The sequence below is a fragment of the Pieris brassicae genome, chromosome 3 (assembly GCF_905147105.1).
Source record: "Pieris brassicae chromosome 3, ilPieBrab1.1, whole genome shotgun sequence".
Lineage (NCBI taxonomy): Eukaryota > Metazoa > Arthropoda > Insecta > Lepidoptera > Pieridae > Pieris > Pieris brassicae.
The window spans coordinates 16539533-16557140 of NC_059667.1; the positions used below are offsets into that span (position 1 = coordinate 16539533).

Sequence of the window (17608 nt, forward strand, 5' to 3'; positions counted from 1 at the left end):
GTTGGAATTGAGAACACCTGCCGTCAAAGTTTCAGCTTTCGAATTTGAATCAGAATAGAGCTTGATTAGACTCAGCTGACTTCATTGAAACGTTCATGAAGTGAGCTTTATAACTGCTTATAAAGTTTTCTTAGTCTGGACTCTTGACTTAGCTGACGACACTGTACTAACAAAGTGAAAATGCGAAATTACGACCTATATATATAGGCCATATTAAGGGTGAGCATTTACAACTGCAATATTTTCTTTTTTATTTAAACTAGTCTGGCCATAAATACTGTTACATGAAACGTTTTCTTTTTTTAACTTTTAATTTATTTTGAATTTGGAACACGTAGGTATATTATTTTAAAAACTTTTTTTGATTTTGAGCCATTTCACATATTTTCTCGTGTTCTTAGCAAATAAGAATATGGAATGGGATGTTAATGAAAACAGGATTGCAGTGATCGCATTTCACAAAGTAGATATAGAGTCGTGGGTCATATTCCAGACACTTCAAAAGCTTGGTATCAGTATCGTATGTTTGTATATCGTACTATCAACATATACAACTAACTTCGTCTGTCGGAGACCAGATATGAGCGGGACGGCCGCGTGCTGTTAGAACTACAAAGGCTGTTAATGCTGGTAAAGCCACCCACGTAGTCCTGGAATGCGAGGCTGTGGCTAATCAACGTACAAAAATCCTCGGAACAGTGAGGTCGCTCCGCGAAGCCTGTGAAGTGCCCGGGAGACTTCTGTGCTTCTGAAAGGAGTTAGGCTGGCTAAATTAGCGAGGGCTTTTACGCACAACGGATCGACTACGCGTCTAAGTGCGGAAATTGAGTCCACCCTACCTTACCTTACCTTACCCTTGCTGTTAGAGCCAGAATTCGTCTAGGTACGGGAATCTTACTCTAATTCTGTCGCGCAGGTGAAAAGCACAGAAATATCCAGCACAGAGGAACTCTACAATAAACAAATGACAGATTAAAGGCCTGTGTAAAATCTAGATCTGCGATTGATTGATGATGTGATCTATGAGACTAATAAATATGTAGGTATACATTTTAAAAATATTACATTACTTCATTAGAAATGCATCATCATCATTTGTAACAGAACTTATGGCTGGACTAGGTATAAAGATTAATATTTATATAATACACCAAAAAGTAATAAAGTTTATAGTCTAGTATTACAAAATATTATTTGGAAGGAAACGAAATTAATAAACGAATAGATGTATCTATTAATCACACACATCACAGAAATGAGAGGTTCAAATATTTTTTTTTTTATTATCTGAACGGAAACATGAATGACCGATGATTCAGTTTTATACACTAGTAACTCACTTAGCGTTTTTGGTTTAGGTGTTTCAGTCATGGGACATTTCACGTGAAGTGGACAGCAAAAAACTGACTTTCTGGAATTTGTTCATGAATCGTCGTTATTGAATTCTTTTATTTTGAAAATAGATTTTAACGTAACTTTAATTTTATATTTAAGCCGCTTTAACGTTTTAAAATAAAGTTTTTTAATTCGAAATACGAATTTCAATAACGACGAACCTTTAGAAGGCAACCTTTACTAGACAAATAAACGTAGAAAAAAGTGTGATCACATTCATATCGACTAGAAGTACAATTAAGCGAAATATGAACAAGGTTCAGAACTTTTTTTTCCCTATCCACTTCCAATGTCCACTGATGTAATTGGACACAATCGTCTAACACCACAAAAAATTCGAGCGAAGTCACATATATTGTTGCGAATTCACTCGTAGTAAAACTATATTTATTAATCGTTTGCGACTGTATATTAAAATAGAATCCCTTGTTTTGTTTAATGAACAATAATGTGTAACTGTTTTCCAATTTTAACATTGACTCTTAATTTTAGCATTGATAGTTAAGTATCTCATAAGCGTTATTCACTTTAAATGCGTATTCCAATAACGTATTATATAATAGGGTTTGTTCACGCCTCACTTAACCTCTATAATTATGTCTTAATTCGGTGTTGAAAAATTCCAACTTATTAAGTTGTGCCGCAATCTGGCAATCTATAAAACGCCTCTGAAATCGTTGAAAAGAAAAATCCCTCCTTCAATTTGTGAGATTTTAAAAGCTTTACAATTGCGCGGGTGAAATTTTCTCACCATTAGTACCCCATTCAAGTTGAGTGACATTGGAATCCAACGGGCGGTTCAACGGGAATTTGAAAATTTAATAACTTACGTGTGTTTCATTTTCTGTGTATTACGCATTTTTAATACTTTGGTATATATTGTGTTATACTTTATCTTGTTTATGTTGTTAAAGAGTTTTCCAGGTATTAAAGTAGTTTATGTAACTGTTTGATAATTATTAATAATGGTTATTAAAACACGAGCATGACTCGATTGTACAAATAACTAATTAGTTTCTTACACTACTTATGATAAAGTAATAATAATATCTAATATTAAATAAGAACAGCGATACGATAAAATATGAATGGCGCCAAGCTAAAGCAGCCACAGATTAGCCAAGCATTGCAAAGTGTCATAGAGTATAGAAATAGCGCGAAAGCGAATAGGTACCTACGATAAAAGATTAAGTATGTTATTTTATTTTTGTTATATAATACTTTTAAAACATACAAACTATTCTGCAACAAGTTTAATAATATCTAATTAAAACAAAAGCTCAAAAAAGAAGTTTCACCTGATTGCAGAACTTACGTGCACTCCAGAAAATCAAATTACTTCAACTCAGCGATTCACTTGAAACTTTGTGACTTTTACTTACTGCTTGTTATCTCTTCTAAAAAGCACCTTCAACTATTCACCAAAAGAAAGACTAAAATTGTATAGAACTCATAAATGTCAATGACAGCTGAACCTGCACAGCATGAGATTAACAGACGGCGCCGGGGAACGTGAATGTAAGGATCTGTTATGTTTACAATAGTTTACTCTTGAATAAATACTTCAATCATAAAAAAATAAACACAATTTGTACAATGAATCTTAAATATATATGCACAATACAAAATATTGTGTTGACTCAGTTTCCGCTGTATACATAGTATTATAATAATAAAAATATACCTACCTTACAAATTATGACTGTTTTCTGGCCATGAACAAGTATACTTAGAGCATTCTTTGAAAATATTAAAAATTATTAAAACGTCCTATTCTAAGATAACTGCTCCTGAAAGCAGAAAAACAAGATGAAATTAATGTGCCGCCATCAAAACACTTCAGCGGCTCTTAATTAAGATCCCATTTAAAGCTTTGTTTGCTATGCCTCTCTGTGAAAACGTCTTTTACAGAAAGTGTGAATATTTCAGTGTAATTATAGTACCGATCATATAATAACGGTCTCACGTCTGCTTTTGTTTTTAATGTTTTAAGCGAGTTAAGTTCTATGGCGGTTGTTGGAGGTATGTTCAAATAAATGAAACTCTTTGTTTGAAGCTAAGTGTCAACTGTCATTAATCTAAAACAAGGGCTTGTAACATAAAACCAGAGATAGTAAGGTGGCGACGCTGGACTAACAAAAAATGTAACTGAAATTATTTATTCTTTTCTAAAACCAAATGACATATCTCGACGGTCCCTACGTGGACCGATCTAAGAAATAATGGACTCAGTGTTATACCACTGTAGAATCCTTATTAAATGCGCTAACTTTTAAAGCTACTTGCCAAACTGGAGTAATACATTTTTTTTTCAGGACGATCAGTTGAAGTAGTGCGAAAATTAATTTTGAAAACTTGGTACGGTATAACATGACATTTTCCTAAAAGTTGGAGTGATCAGCACAGAGTTTAGGATTATAGGTTACATAAAACACTATTCGGGATGACGTAAGAGAAAAAAAATTGGCAAAAAGTAAATATTTGTAACAACAGGAATGAAAAAACTGTCACATGGTGTGCATTTTCTGGAATAACAAAAAAATATCCATAACTTCAAAAAGACATGACTTATTTTTTTTTTTCATTTTTTTTGATAACTGGTGTGGCATTACCTATGAGAAAATTTCGACTTGACGTCGACTTTTGGGACACCCTGTATAAGTAACAAAAGTCATTTTTTTTAAATTTAATCTTTGGCTTTACCTTGTCTATATATATGTGTATGTAATTTTTTTTTTAATATTTTGTGCTTTACTAGATAAACTTATCGTATAACAGAACAAACTGTAGATTGTTTACAAAGAATTGATGTCGTACATACGAACAACTATACTATATACTATAAATATACCTTTGTACTACGATTTTAAAAGCGCGCCAATCGACGACTACGAGTAAAACGCATACATTTGAATATTATATACAGTTATGTGGTGTGTTTTGTAGTTATTTTGCATGAATTATATACACAATAATACTGTGAAACATGGGTAACAATAGATCAAAGTTATTAGATATTGCTAACTCTAAAAATACTACTTTACTTTACTTCGTTTCTGAATCGTTTCACATCGTACAAAACTAGCGTTATTTGTAAAATTACTCATGTTGTGTATATTTGAAGCCGATTCGTCAATATGATTACGTTGGCAAACAAAAGTATCTTGCGGTAAGATGAACGCATGAAGCGCTAACAATGCTCGATATTGTATAATAATGATGACGTTTAGAAACGTGAATGAATACCAAATGAATGTAAGCGAAAGTCAATTTTTTTTAAAACATACTTCACTGAATTTGATATTGTATATATGAAATTGTAGTTACAACAGATAGTTATAATTGCACCTTAATAAATCTTAAAAACCTATTCAAAAGCAGTAAATTCTAGGTTTCTAAGCCATATATATGTGTGTGTGTGTGTATATATATATAAAAAATAGTGTATATATATATACACTATTTTCACTCGTGATCTTCTGAATTTTGTCTTGTAACGTGAAAGGCAAGCGTGAAATGATTTGACAGTTCACTAGTAGTAGTATTTTTAAATGTTTTTATTAAATGATCTTTAATACTTTACTAAATTAATTATATACTTAACTAATCCAGGAATTTTGAGATATCTAATGATATGATGGCAGTACAGGAAAATTACCACATAGGTATTATAAATACAAACTTGTACTTCTTATAATATAAGATTACTTTTCGAGAGGAAGTCCGCCAAGCCGACCCCGACCTTTCAATGTGGTAAAATCAGTGGTGGAAACAATAATTGTGCAATTAGAAATGTGCTACTATACCAAAAATATTGTGTTTTACATGCGGCCATACCGTTATGACTCAGCCATGTCAAAATTGTGGCATGCTGAGTTTCTTTATTAAATTTTAAAACCCGCAGGTGAAACACATCCGTAAGTCGTAACCCGTAAGGCAAAACAACGACAAAATCATTCCAAAGAGTTTTTTTCGAAATCGACAAAATTTCTTACGTAGAGGTTGCCTGCAATTTGTGTGATAACTCCATGAGTCAATTGAAACAGACCTTTAAGATTTTAAAACCCGCAATATAAATACCCGACCAATTAATAACTGCTTTAAAATACCAAATTTCAAAAAGATTTCTTCGTTCAGAAAAACTATATGTCGAGGTATAATAAAAACTAAACTACTATTTTGAGTATGCAGATTTTGTAACTATTTAAATTAATGTCATGTAAATTTCAAAACTCGATCCATCGATAAACGGCGATTTTGGTTTTGTATGGTGGCCATAATATGTTTTTGTCCATTTTGAGCCTTTTTCATGCCAGCTTTTAATTGCCTAGGGTCTATGTCAAAACTTGGTCCAATACGGGGTCGAATACTTTCCCAAAGTAAGAACTAAACACAGTGGATTTAGACGTTAAATCAATTGTGTTTAATTCTTACGATAAATTTAGACGTTATTTTGAAATTATTTCGCAAGACAAACGAAAAGCCTCACCTCTGGAACAAATCTGTCTGTTCACTGGTCATTAGTTATGTCGTCGAAAATCTCAAAAATTAATATAACATGGAAAATAATGAGTTCACAACAAAATGTATTCACAATTGCAATCTGCTCTTCAACTAAATAAATCGTAAATCCTCTACAGTAAGGGTACTTAACATCAACTAAGGTACAATACCATAATAATACAATGTTTTTTTTGTAAAGATATATTATAGATATCGGGGGTAAATATTTTTTAGAGTTGGTTACACTTATATGTTTACAAGTTTTTTTTTTAAATATTATGGCAATAGTTTTAACTTGAAATGCCAGTTTCAAGTAAAAAGTTTGTTTACAATTCGTGTTCGAATAAGGCATATTTATTAATTTAATGCATATTGTATTGTGCTATTTGATAATTAAACTTATATATATATATATAAACTTTGAAAATTGATAACGTTGTAGTTATATAAAAAGAACAAAATTTTCAAACACTTAACTAAATATAAAACTAAGTTTATATCTCAAAATATGCCAAAACTGTACAAGAAAGATGCAAGCCCACCAGCTAGAACGGTTATGATTGTTTCCTATATATTGGGAGTTTCTTACGAACCTCAAGAATTGAATCCATTATTACGAGAACAAGACACTCCGGAAATGTTCAAGGTACTGTATTCTGTATTTATTGAATAGGTACTCTACCCACTAATTAAAACTTAATTCAAAGAGTAATAAAACAGTTTTAACTGGTTTCTCTCCTTTTCTTTCTGGTATCCCCAAGAACCACAACACATCAAACTTCAAATATATCAAGCAAGCCCTTAGTATCTGAAGCTTATCATAATATTTTATTATAATGCTTTTCAGAAAAACCCTATGAAGACTATACCTTTGTGGGAAGAAGATAATTTCTGCTTAGCTGATAGGTGAATTCTATTATTTTAATATTAACCTTGCTTGCTTTAGAATATAAAAGTATTTGATAATTTATCGAAAAAAAATATGGTTGTTCATCATTGTGTAAACTTCTAAATAATATATGAATGTTTTATATTTCCAGTCATGCTATAATTCTCTACCTGTTTGATAAATACGCTAAGCCAGAGCATGAATATTTATATCCTAGAGACAAAAGAATAAGAGCAACTATTAATCACAGGTTATTCTTTGATTGTGGCATTTTATTTCCAAGATTAAGATCTATAATGGTATGTACACATTTTCAACAAATGTAGGTAAAAAATATCTTCCATAAGAATACAAATTATTGTTTTCTTCAAGGCTAGCTGGGGAAACTGTTACCCAGTAACTCATTAATTGAATGTTATTGTAAAACTGACCTTTGAAGAAAAATAAATGTTAAAACTTGTAGCATTTGTAGGATTAAAAAAACATGTTTGAATGGTTTATAAATTGTAATGTAAATAAATGTATTTCATGGTTTGACAATATTATTAAAGGGGCCAACATATACTGGTAAATTGACAAAGTTATCAAAATCAATAATAAGGAATTTGGACAGTGCCTATGAAACTCTAGAGAAATACCTTGAAAACACCATATACTTAGCTGACAATGTTATGACACTGGCTGACATAAGCATATTTACAACTATGTCTACTCTTAATGGTTTACATCCTATCAATAATAATAGGTGGGTATTTTTTAGTGTTTTGTATAAGTCCAATCATTCCAAAGTAGGTATTACCTGTTAAGTCTAATCCCATCAATAATTAAAAATAACATGTACAATAATAAATTAAACTAAACACATTATATGGAAATTTTGACTGTCTCCATACAAACTTATAACTTTATGTATATTACAAATTTAAAATACATCTAGAAATGAGAACTAATATTATATTTCTTATAAATAACTTTTTTTGATTTGATTAAAAAGCTACAATATTGATAAATCATTTGAAAAATCATTTCAGATATCCAAAACTAAAAAGGTGGTTTAATGTCATGTGTGCTGAAAACTTTAATCAAGAAATTAATGAGCCAGGTGCCAAAGAACATGTAGAGGGACTTTTAGCTTTTATGAAAAACAATTTGAATAAATCAAAACTTTAGTATTAGTAAGTTTTAACTAATAATAATTGTTATCCACACATTGTGGTTATTGAACATCTATATATGAATGGTGCTTAATAATATGTAAAATATAAGGTTACAACTGAAGTTTTATTTTTGGGATCAGAACCACAGCCCTGGTGTAAGAAATATTTTCCCTTATTAATTAAAATTAAGACAGCCTGATTACAAAATTTCTCTTTCAAGTCTTTCTGTAAAATTGCGTTGCTAATATAAAAAGAGAAGAGTACTTTAGTGAAAATGGGAAAATTGGACTGATTTTTTTATTGAATGATTTACTATGGCGGTCAGTATAATGCAAGAACTAAATTCTATTGACTCTTAGGTTTAAAAATTAATGAATACATTTTTGTGCACTGTGAAAGAAATTTACTACCAATTCCATAAAAGGCTCCAAAATTAGTGCCATCGCTTTGCTAGCATTCAAATTTATGCAACCACAAATTTTATTAGTATAGTATATTTTTCATAAGTCCAAGCTTACTAGTACAAATTAATAACAGTTCTTCTTGTTACTATATTGAAAACTCAGTTACTATATAATATTATAATACATTGCAAGCTTGTGTTTGTTTCGTTTAATTTGCACTTTGAAGTTCTATCCACATCAATAATTTAAGTACAACACGCCTTTTTCTGATCGATCTCGTCGAAAAAAAAAGGAAAGCATGTAAACAGCATTTTCTCCAACAGGTATAAAAGGGAAATAAATTGTTCTTTCTGTGTACTAGTGCAATGTCAATAATAATTAATCTTGAGGCAGATTAATTAAAATAAAACAAAAGTACGAATCACAGTTTTTTTATTCCGTAACTAAAAAGAAATGCAAAGAACTTTTCAACTTTACACTCCGTTAACATCTAGAATCTACACGTATGGATAACTTTACGAGAGAAAATTAATGATTACAAAAAACGTTACACATTACATTTTCTATAAGTCTTATAAGTCTTTTGCACTCGATAGCACTTACACATAGATACGGGTTTCATTCAGTCAGTCATGCCCAACACAATACAAACTGCGCTCAAAACGTAATGGAATCGATTATTTCACTTCTCTCATTCAGTGCTAGTTTACACATTAGTCTTAGTTTAACGCGACGATTAGCCGTCCTCCTTGGGCGGTGTGAACCATCCTGTAAAGAAAACTTTTTAATACTAAAGAATCTAATATCAATGGAGACAAGTATGAACTCACATGTCAACATGCAATGATCACGTGATACCATTCCCAGACAGGTTGTTTTTTTTTTAAATGTAATATGAGGCAAACGGGCAGGAGGCTCACCTGGTGTTAGTAATACAGCCGCCCATGGACACTTACATTGCCAGAAGGCTCGCAAGTAGGTTGCCGTCCTTTCAATAAATAGTACGCTCTTTTCTTGAAGGACCCTAAGTCGATTTGGTTCAGATATACATCTGTGGGCAGCTGGTTCCACATAGTGGTTATGCGTGCCTAAAACTGCCTTAATAAACGCTCAATTGTTGTACGACGGACGTCGAGGTGATACGAATAGTATTTTGTGTTCTGCCTTGACGTCCGATAGTGAAACTTACTAAACTTAACGTAACTGCTAAGTAAATTGATGTTATAAAGATTTAAAAATTCACTATAGATCACATCTGAACCTATAGTTCTTAGACTGCCCTTAACTCTCAGCATTATATTAACTATTTATACAAAATTTTATTAACTATTTGAGGTAAAAAGATCAACAAAAGCAAGTCTAAGTAAGTCTTATAAGCAACATATTGTATGTGTAGAATAAATATTCATCTTATTATATATGTGCCAAAACCCTTGTAATATATGCTTACTCTTACATGCAGACAGCAATGAACAGTGTAGATTTAAATGAATAAATGAGCCCTAATGTTTTCGAATTTTTTCTTTATAATACAGAATTGAAAACTGTATAAAAATACAAACCATTCTTCTCGTGTATTTGCACGAGGCACTTGAAGCTCTGTTGCGCACGCGCAAGGCTATATTGCGACTGCGACACGACTTTTGTCGCGCCAAATTGTATCCGCGCTTTACCCTTGACTAGGGTTGCCGCGATTTGCATAATAACCGCTTCTACCGTGTAAGCGGATGACCAGCCTTGTTTCGTGAGTAGTTCCATACATATTGCACCACCCACTAGGACGTAGCCTCCTGGAAGCAGAAAATGAGAAATCTTATTATATATAAATGTAAGATATACCTGGAAAAGTTTAGTATGTGTCATGTTAAATTGAAGAATTATGGTAATACATTTTCCCATCAACAACAAATGCACTTTTACCTGTACTTTTGAAGATTCTATTCATAAATTAAAAAATATATATTTCTAATTTATGATTACGAGTACTGTAAAGCATGAAATGTTGAGTTATGTAAGTAATTAATGAAATAGAGTTTTAATGTTTAATGAGTTTAATTTAAAAACTTACCAGAAATTATAGGATAGACCACCCTAACAAAGGGCGGCTCAAATGGATATGTTTCTTTAAACATGATATTGAGGAGTATGGAGTCCTTGCCTTCTTTTTCTTTTAATACTAGCAGATCATTGTGTAGCGGACTGTCAGGATCAACAGACCGCAGTCTTATATTCCATTCATATAGGGAATCATTTACCAGTTCTGGAAGTAAACAAATTCAATATAAATACAATAGCTGGGAACACCATCACTCTAATGTCTATCATACAGAATGTTTCATAGAAATCAAGTTTAGACAAGAGGTAATTACTATTGTCACTTTTATTTTATTTTCTGTATGGCAATATGGCGAAATAATATTTTAAAGAAAAACTGTGCTTGTGTTGCTCTATTGATGTGTTTACACATGATTTTACCATAATCCTAAGCAAAACAACAAACCCCAATTTAATACAGATAGAAAGATAATTAACTATCAAACAAATTTTAAACTTTATCACTAGACAATTAAAGTAGTTATAAATATTGATGATTGATGTCAGTTGCTCTAACACAAATATTTACCAAAAAATTAGAAATGTTTAGAAAACGATATGGCTTCAAAAATCGTTCCCTAATGTGAAACAAGATTTATTGCATTATCCAAACAATGATGTAGGATATTGCATTTGGTCCTTACATACCTACACTAGTCAATATAAACTTTCATAAAATGGGAATACTATTATCATAATATTATATTACTTTTAGATCTTGAGTCAAAATAACAATAGTATTGGTAAATAAATTGATACATATTATTGGAATTTCGAGGAATACTTGACTGGATTAATTTATTTCAGTCTTATTAGCTATATTAAAAATACGTATATTAATACATTAGGGTAATAATAATAACGTATAAAGAAGCTTCACTAAACAAAAATATGTCGAAACTATAAAATTTTTGCGTATAAAGCGCTGGATGCATTTAGATACATTTTTAAGGGACCGAACCGTCGCCGCATTTAGTAGTCCGTCGTATTTATCATGTCATTCCCATAGAATAGAAACCACATGGAACAGATTACAGTGTTTGTAGTTCAATGTTTTATGTCAAAAAAGTTGCTTTGTTTGTAAAAGTGTGTTTCTTTACGAAAAATAAAGAAAATTTATCAATTGATTTAGACAAAGAAGTTAATGTTGAGTTTTTATTTATCGATTTTAAATAAAAATAACGCTTGCGTGTATGGGACACCATGTCCTCCTAACATTGTTACTCCGTAATCGGCAAAGTATTTTAATAGTTATGTGAAACATAAATATCGATTAAAAATCATAGTTTACTAAGCTTTCTTGTATGTAGCGCAGCTAAATAATCAATTTTCATACAAATGCAGTAACAGATAATATATTTTAATTAGTAAATTATTATATTGATTAACATTATTAATTAGCTCTATAGATCACATCCGCACGATAACGATAATTTGGTTGTTTGCTACATTAGTTTAATTAAGAATAAATCAATTTATTAAAAATAAATAAATAAATAATGTCAGTACAAAATAATATTTCAAACCACTGCATGCCTCGACTTACACTTGCCTTCCCTTTTCCCTTCAAACATTTTAACTATAAATTTCAGGACAGCACCATCTAGTAGTTAGTAGATGCTATTGCTTATGACTAAACACTACAAACGCTGATTTGTTTGAATAAGTATACGTATTTACAGAATTCATGATTCATTCGAAATGTAATTTTTACACAATATTGTTTATGTTAAATTAAATATGTAAAATAAGCTTTATCAAAGCTTTGCAATAAGGGGCCGTTCAAGTATTACGTAAGCACTATAGGGGGAGGGGAGTCTTTGATTGATTTGATGGGGTCTTAAATCTGCTTATGTAATAATTGAACTGTCCCTGATTGAACCTTGACCTTTCCGTAAATTAAATGATATCAAGGAATTGTTATCAGTGGCAGACTATAGCCAGCATTTTCAGAATATTTAATTTTTAGGAACATAGCTGGTCTATCACTTGTCTTTGGTATTAGCTATCCCATACTATTGTTAGTCTAACGCACCTATAGAATACATATTGCTCTTGAATGAGTGTGAGCGGTATATATCTCGTAGCTCTTTCATAAGTCTATCTGTAGCCTGCAGGCTGCCTGATACACTGCCTGACAGGTAATCTTGTCGTTGATTTTGTCTCAGCCGTTCTAGTGTTGCTAGGTGTTCTGTTTCCATATCATCCTAAAAAGTTTACGTATTAATGAATAAGCAATATCTTTCTTCTAATTTATCCTGATTAGATTTGTCAAGTAAAACTTAGAGCTAAAACAATATTAGAAATAATAAAAAGATAGCTAATTGTACAGACACTAGTCATCATTTAGTTAGCTTACATTTAACAAATATTATTAACCATTGTCATTTTACACAGACAACAATGCATAGTTCAAGCAAGTAAACATACCATGAGCATGAAAAGGAGATGTTCACAATTTAAAAAGTAACGCCGGGGTTTGTGTTATAATATAAATTTACCTTGTTGCTTCTAGCAGCATCCTCAACCATCTCTAGTGGCAAGTCATCCTCTCCTTCTGAATCATCTTCTTCAGCAGCCATATCTTCATCTTCCTCTGTTCCAGATTCAGCACCGTTAGACGTTACACTTGGTACTCTGAAATTGTTTTAATAACCATGTAGAACCAAAAACTTTTGTTTTTTGTAATTTTTACAAATTTCTTTTCTCATCTACATCTTTCATTTAAGAATGTAAGCAGTGAATGTGAATATAGAAGCATTCTAAAATTTACCTTATGTTATCAATATGAATATGTTATATTTATAATTCAAGCCAACACATTATTCTGATAAAATAGGGAATTAGGCAACAAATAATAAAATAAATAATAACAAAATTATTGTTGATAATTTAAAATGTACTAACCACATTAAAATTATTAGACAAAAAACTGTGAAATAATTACTTAGCTCTTATTAACTCTTAATGTATACAAACTACTTCATATGAAAACAATTAAGAACCATCTAGTGTTATCAAATGTTGACGAAATGTAATCTTTATTTACAAAATGGCTGTAGTTTAGCGTCATTCAAAACATACCATAAATTATTAAGAACTAATTAAATCTGTCTGTTGCCCTAGCTGTTAATTTTTCCCCTTTTTTCCTAAAGGATCTTCAGAATATGATACCAAACATAAAAATATGTTTCATTTTTTAACTTATTAACTAAAAATCATAATTTTTAAATGTTTTTTTGTTGGGCAATATTCTTTCACTTAAAAAAAGTAATCAATTCATTTCAAACCTATGTTGTGGTGCCGGATATATGGGCAGTGAGAGTGAATCCAAGTCTGGAGGCTCGGGGATACCATGTAACTTGCATAGTTCTCTCAACAATATACCAACCTAGAAACATATTATTTATTTTATACCAACAGCCATGGATACTGAGTTAAAATAAAAGAAGAAATAGCAAAATATTTTTAGATTTTTATATCAAATTTATATAAAATAATTAAGCACAGTTTGTTTGCTGTTTCTATTCACAATGGCTAAACAATTTATGGCTAATATTATCATTTAACCAACTTAATACTGGCAAAGCCTTTACTGACCATGTACAACCCATAAGATATCTTGTACAAGTTAAAAAGTATAGTACAAAAAATATGTAACATTATATAGAGTAGTCACAATTACTTCAATCTTTGAACACTGGTTTTTATTTTATGAGAAATTAAGCTAAATATGATATTTGTTAGTACCTGATTTATAACATGATTGTCTCTTCCTTGTGTGTTAGTTAAAATTTGAACCGCATTGGTCACTATGGGATCCTCACTTTCTGCAAACCAAACTGGTGGTGTGGTAGGGTATGTTTCCTTAAAAATAGCAAAGTAGAATAAGTTAAAAATTGTAAGTTAATGTAAAGATTCAATATCCATAGACAACAATACTGGTAGTATTACTTTATTGTACATTATATTGATGATTTAATAGATAAATGAAAAGGGTTTCAAACATACAGTTTCACTTTTAACTGTATAAACATTTAAACATTAAACAAAAAACAGATTTTTTCTTCTTAATTGTGTTTAAAAAATCATCTGTTATTAGAAGACTAATAAAAAAATTATAAATTAAATATAAATTCATGAGATTAGTTTATTATACCCCAAAAACATGACAATATAATGCTTACAGATATTGAATGATTTTACTTTAAACATTGATAGTTGTAGCAACATCAATTGTCTAATACAACAGACAAATAGTTTTAATCATAAAGCATATAACCAACCAAGATTCAATAGACTTATCATAAACTTAAATAAAAATCAGGTACAAAACATGACTAAGAGGCTTTGTCCTAAAATTCGCATTTTTACCGTTATTCAAACAAAACACTGCTTCCTGTATAAACGTAGCCGAAACTACTTAAAAACACTATGAAATGCGCACTGAAGTTTAACTGATCAATACAATGATTCGTCATGGACCCGAGAAACAGTTTCGGGTTAAGTATGAGTGTGGCGATCGAAAGTTGCGCGCATTGCACCAGTTTTGCATCATAAGTCTACTGTAAACATAAAGCCTACAAGATTTAATTAAATACCATCATATGAACAGATGGAATGGTACCTATGTCTAGAAAATAATCACTTCCGTAAATCTTTTGTTGACAGCCCTGCCCTCATAAACAACGACCCTTTGTCATAAAGATAATCAATAAACGCATTCATTAATAACAAAATATTACTGCCGTGTATCTTAGTTAATTTCAAAAATATGTATATTTTGTGTACTCACTGTGATATTTGCGTGTATTTCATATTTTTTTCCATTTTTGCCAACGAATCTGCAGGTCAGTTCGTCGACACTAGCTGACATTATCTGAAATCGCTCATGATTTTTGGGAAACACTTGTTCTAACGTTTTAATTTCTAACTTAAGTGTATTTAAGCAAGCCATTAGTGTGTAGAAACACTAAGTTTTTAATATAAATAACTAGTCACCACTTTTGAATACATGGGAGCTGTTTTACGTTCACTCCATCGAGCAAAATGGCGGCTGCAATGTCGGAGTAAAACTCAAAATCAAAATATCGACGTTAGAGGGCAGTAATGCTATGATCTGTTCAAAGTATAAACTTAGTCTGTTTTATGGCCATTTTTAAGTTACACTCTGTGAGGATATTTTTTTTGGCGCAGGCTATTTTATTTCGCCAAGTGACAGCAGGGAGTTGCGGTTCTGTATCATATGTGTTGATAATATTTTTGTATTAATTTATTCTTGATTATGGATACAACGTCTACTAGGTACGACGTTTACATACTTCCTTCCAAATTTGCCATATAATTTATTAATCCTAGAATTGCGTTTCTGTAGATAGAAAATAGTACGGATGTGACGTGGAGGGGACAAAATCGATTAATCGATTATTTCTTTCTTTAAAATAATCGAACCATCGCAAAAATCAACTAATTAAAAAATAAACAACTTATTTTAAATATTAAAATTGTCAACTAGTAACTGTCATTCCTTATTAACATTTAGTGGCCACGTGTTTTTTTTTATTTTTGCATAGATGCGCTGTTTGCAATATTCGAATAAAATGTGTCGTCAGGAGCCACCATTACTTTAATCCGACAGCGCATATTTTATCATTTTTTTTCTTAAAAAAAGAGTTAAACTAATATAAACGATTTATTAATAATTGATAATTTTTTTCTAGGATTATTTCTTCCCAGGAAAATCATAAGACTAAGAAAGTGAGGCACGCAGGACTACACATAATTTTATATCCATTTGTCGCATTTATTTCTTAATTTTTGGTTTTCACCTCACTAGTGATGACGATTCTACCCGAAAAATATCGATTTTAAATCGATTAAAATCGTAAGCTGATTAATCGATTTATAAATAATCGTGGTCTAAGGGGCTGTCCATTAATCACGTGATGGTTTAAAAAAAATTAACAAAACCCCCCCCCCCATCGTGATACGTGGTGAGGTTTAAGAAATCGCGTGTATTTTTAGTACCTACAAAGAATCTTAAAAGTTTTATAATATTTTTTTAGGTACCGTTATAAAGTATATTCTAATCCTATTCTAGAAAATTTGTGTTATCATGCGAAAAACATTCATTCTACTTCGTTCCTTCCCTGGCAACGGCGAGTCCTGGTTACACTACAAGCCGCGTTTCGGTTTAGAAATCACGTGTTTGACGAAAAAATAGTTACACGTGATATCTTACTTTACTTATTCCCTAGCGAGGAGAAAAGCGATATATGAATTTTGTCATAAGCCTTTTATCATAAATAAAGTTTTATGATATAAGGTTTATGACCCAATATCAATTAACAGAAAAACATACAAAAATTCATAGACAGTCATACAATCGTAACAAGTTTTTATTAAATGGAGGCAAAGAAATTAAGTAACCGGTAAGACTATAATACTACGGGTACATTCAACTAATTGTATAGTTTTTACCAAAACAAAAAGATCGAAAGCAATTTTCTAGGGTCATCATCGATTCATGGTAAAGATTCTGCACTACAAATCGATTTCAAAAATCGATCTATTGGTCTTGGAAAATCGATTATTTAATTAATCTATCTCAGATCGCCATACCCAACCGTCACCGCATCGCACCGCTGAAATAACAATAAGCACAGAAACCCTGTAAATTTTTAAAGCAAAATCGAAACATGTTGACAGAGTTGGTGTTAAGCTCGCGAAATTACTCGTTCGTTCTTAAGACTTCTGCTTCTGAGTTGACTCCGGTGCTTACACGGCTCTTTCGACTATCGTACTCCTCGGGCGCAGTTCCAAGCTCATGGAAGACTGCTCATGTTGACCACATTCCCAAAAAAAGGCGACCGCTCGGAACCATCCAGCTACAGACCTACCGCAATCACTTCCTTACTTTCCAAGCTAATGGGGTCTATCATCAATACCAACCAGCTAATTAGTGATGGTCAGTATGACTTTCGCCGAGGTCGCTCGGCTGGTGATCTTCTTGCCTATCTGACTCATAGGTGGGCCGCAGCTGTCGAAAGTAAGGGAGAGGCATTGGCCTCTAGCTTCGATATAGCTAAGGCCTTCGATAGGGTTTGGCATAGGGCGTCAAAACTACCGTCATACGGTTTGTCGCATAGTTTATGCCGATGCTTGGC

At 31.6% G+C, this 17608-nt stretch overlaps 2 protein-coding genes across 2 annotated transcripts; one reads left to right on the plus strand and one right to left on the minus strand.

The window, feature by feature from the left end:
• Positions 1–6206: 6206 nt before the first annotated feature.
• LOC123707091 (glutathione S-transferase 1-like) lies at positions 6207–8065 on the plus strand. The gene is made up of 5 exons (XM_045656876.1): positions 6207–6544; positions 6746–6804; positions 6939–7086; positions 7339–7532; positions 7819–8065. Exons 1-5 carry the CDS (start codon positions 6407–6409, stop codon positions 7955–7957), a joined length of 678 nt encoding a protein of 225 aa, XP_045512832.1. The 5' UTR covers positions 6207–6406; the 3' UTR covers positions 7958–8065.
• A 698-nt stretch (positions 8066–8763) lies between these two features.
• On the minus strand, positions 8764–15493 carry LOC123707090 (ubiquitin-conjugating enzyme E2 Q2). Its single transcript, XM_045656875.1, has 8 exons — positions 15238–15493; positions 14193–14309; positions 13733–13833; positions 12944–13079; positions 12478–12649; positions 10417–10608; positions 9911–10138; positions 8764–9116 (listed from the first exon to the last, which is right to left on the minus strand). Exons 1-8 carry the CDS (start codon positions 15397–15399, stop codon positions 9085–9087), a joined length of 1140 nt encoding a protein of 379 aa, XP_045512831.1. The 5' UTR covers positions 15400–15493; the 3' UTR covers positions 8764–9084.
• Between the last annotated feature and the right edge of the window lie 2115 nt (positions 15494–17608).

Bases quoted from the DNA above. Each gene is read 5' to 3' on its own strand.
- LOC123707091 (XM_045656876.1), top strand. From the start codon at position 6,407: ATGCCAAAACTGTACAAGAAAGATGCAAGCCCACCAGCTAGAACGGTT. The intron at 6,545-6,745 runs GTACTGTATTCT...AATGCTTTTCAG, and splicing joins ACACTCCGGAAATGTTCAAG to AAAAACCCTATGAAGACTAT. The intron at 7,533-7,818 runs GTGGGTATTTTT...AAATCATTTCAG, and splicing joins CATCCTATCAATAATAATAG to ATATCCAAAACTAAAAAGGT.
- LOC123707090 (XM_045656875.1), bottom strand. From the start codon at position 15,399: ATGGCTTGCTTAAATACACTTAAGTTAGAAATTAAAACGTTAGAACAA. The intron at 12,650-12,943 runs GTAAATTTATAT...TAAACTTTTTAG, and splicing joins ATGCTGCTAGAAGCAACAAG to GATGATATGGAAACAGAACA. The intron at 10,609-12,477 runs GTGCGTTAGACT...GTTTACTTCCAG, and splicing joins GAGCAATATGTATTCTATAG to AACTGGTAAATGATTCCCTA.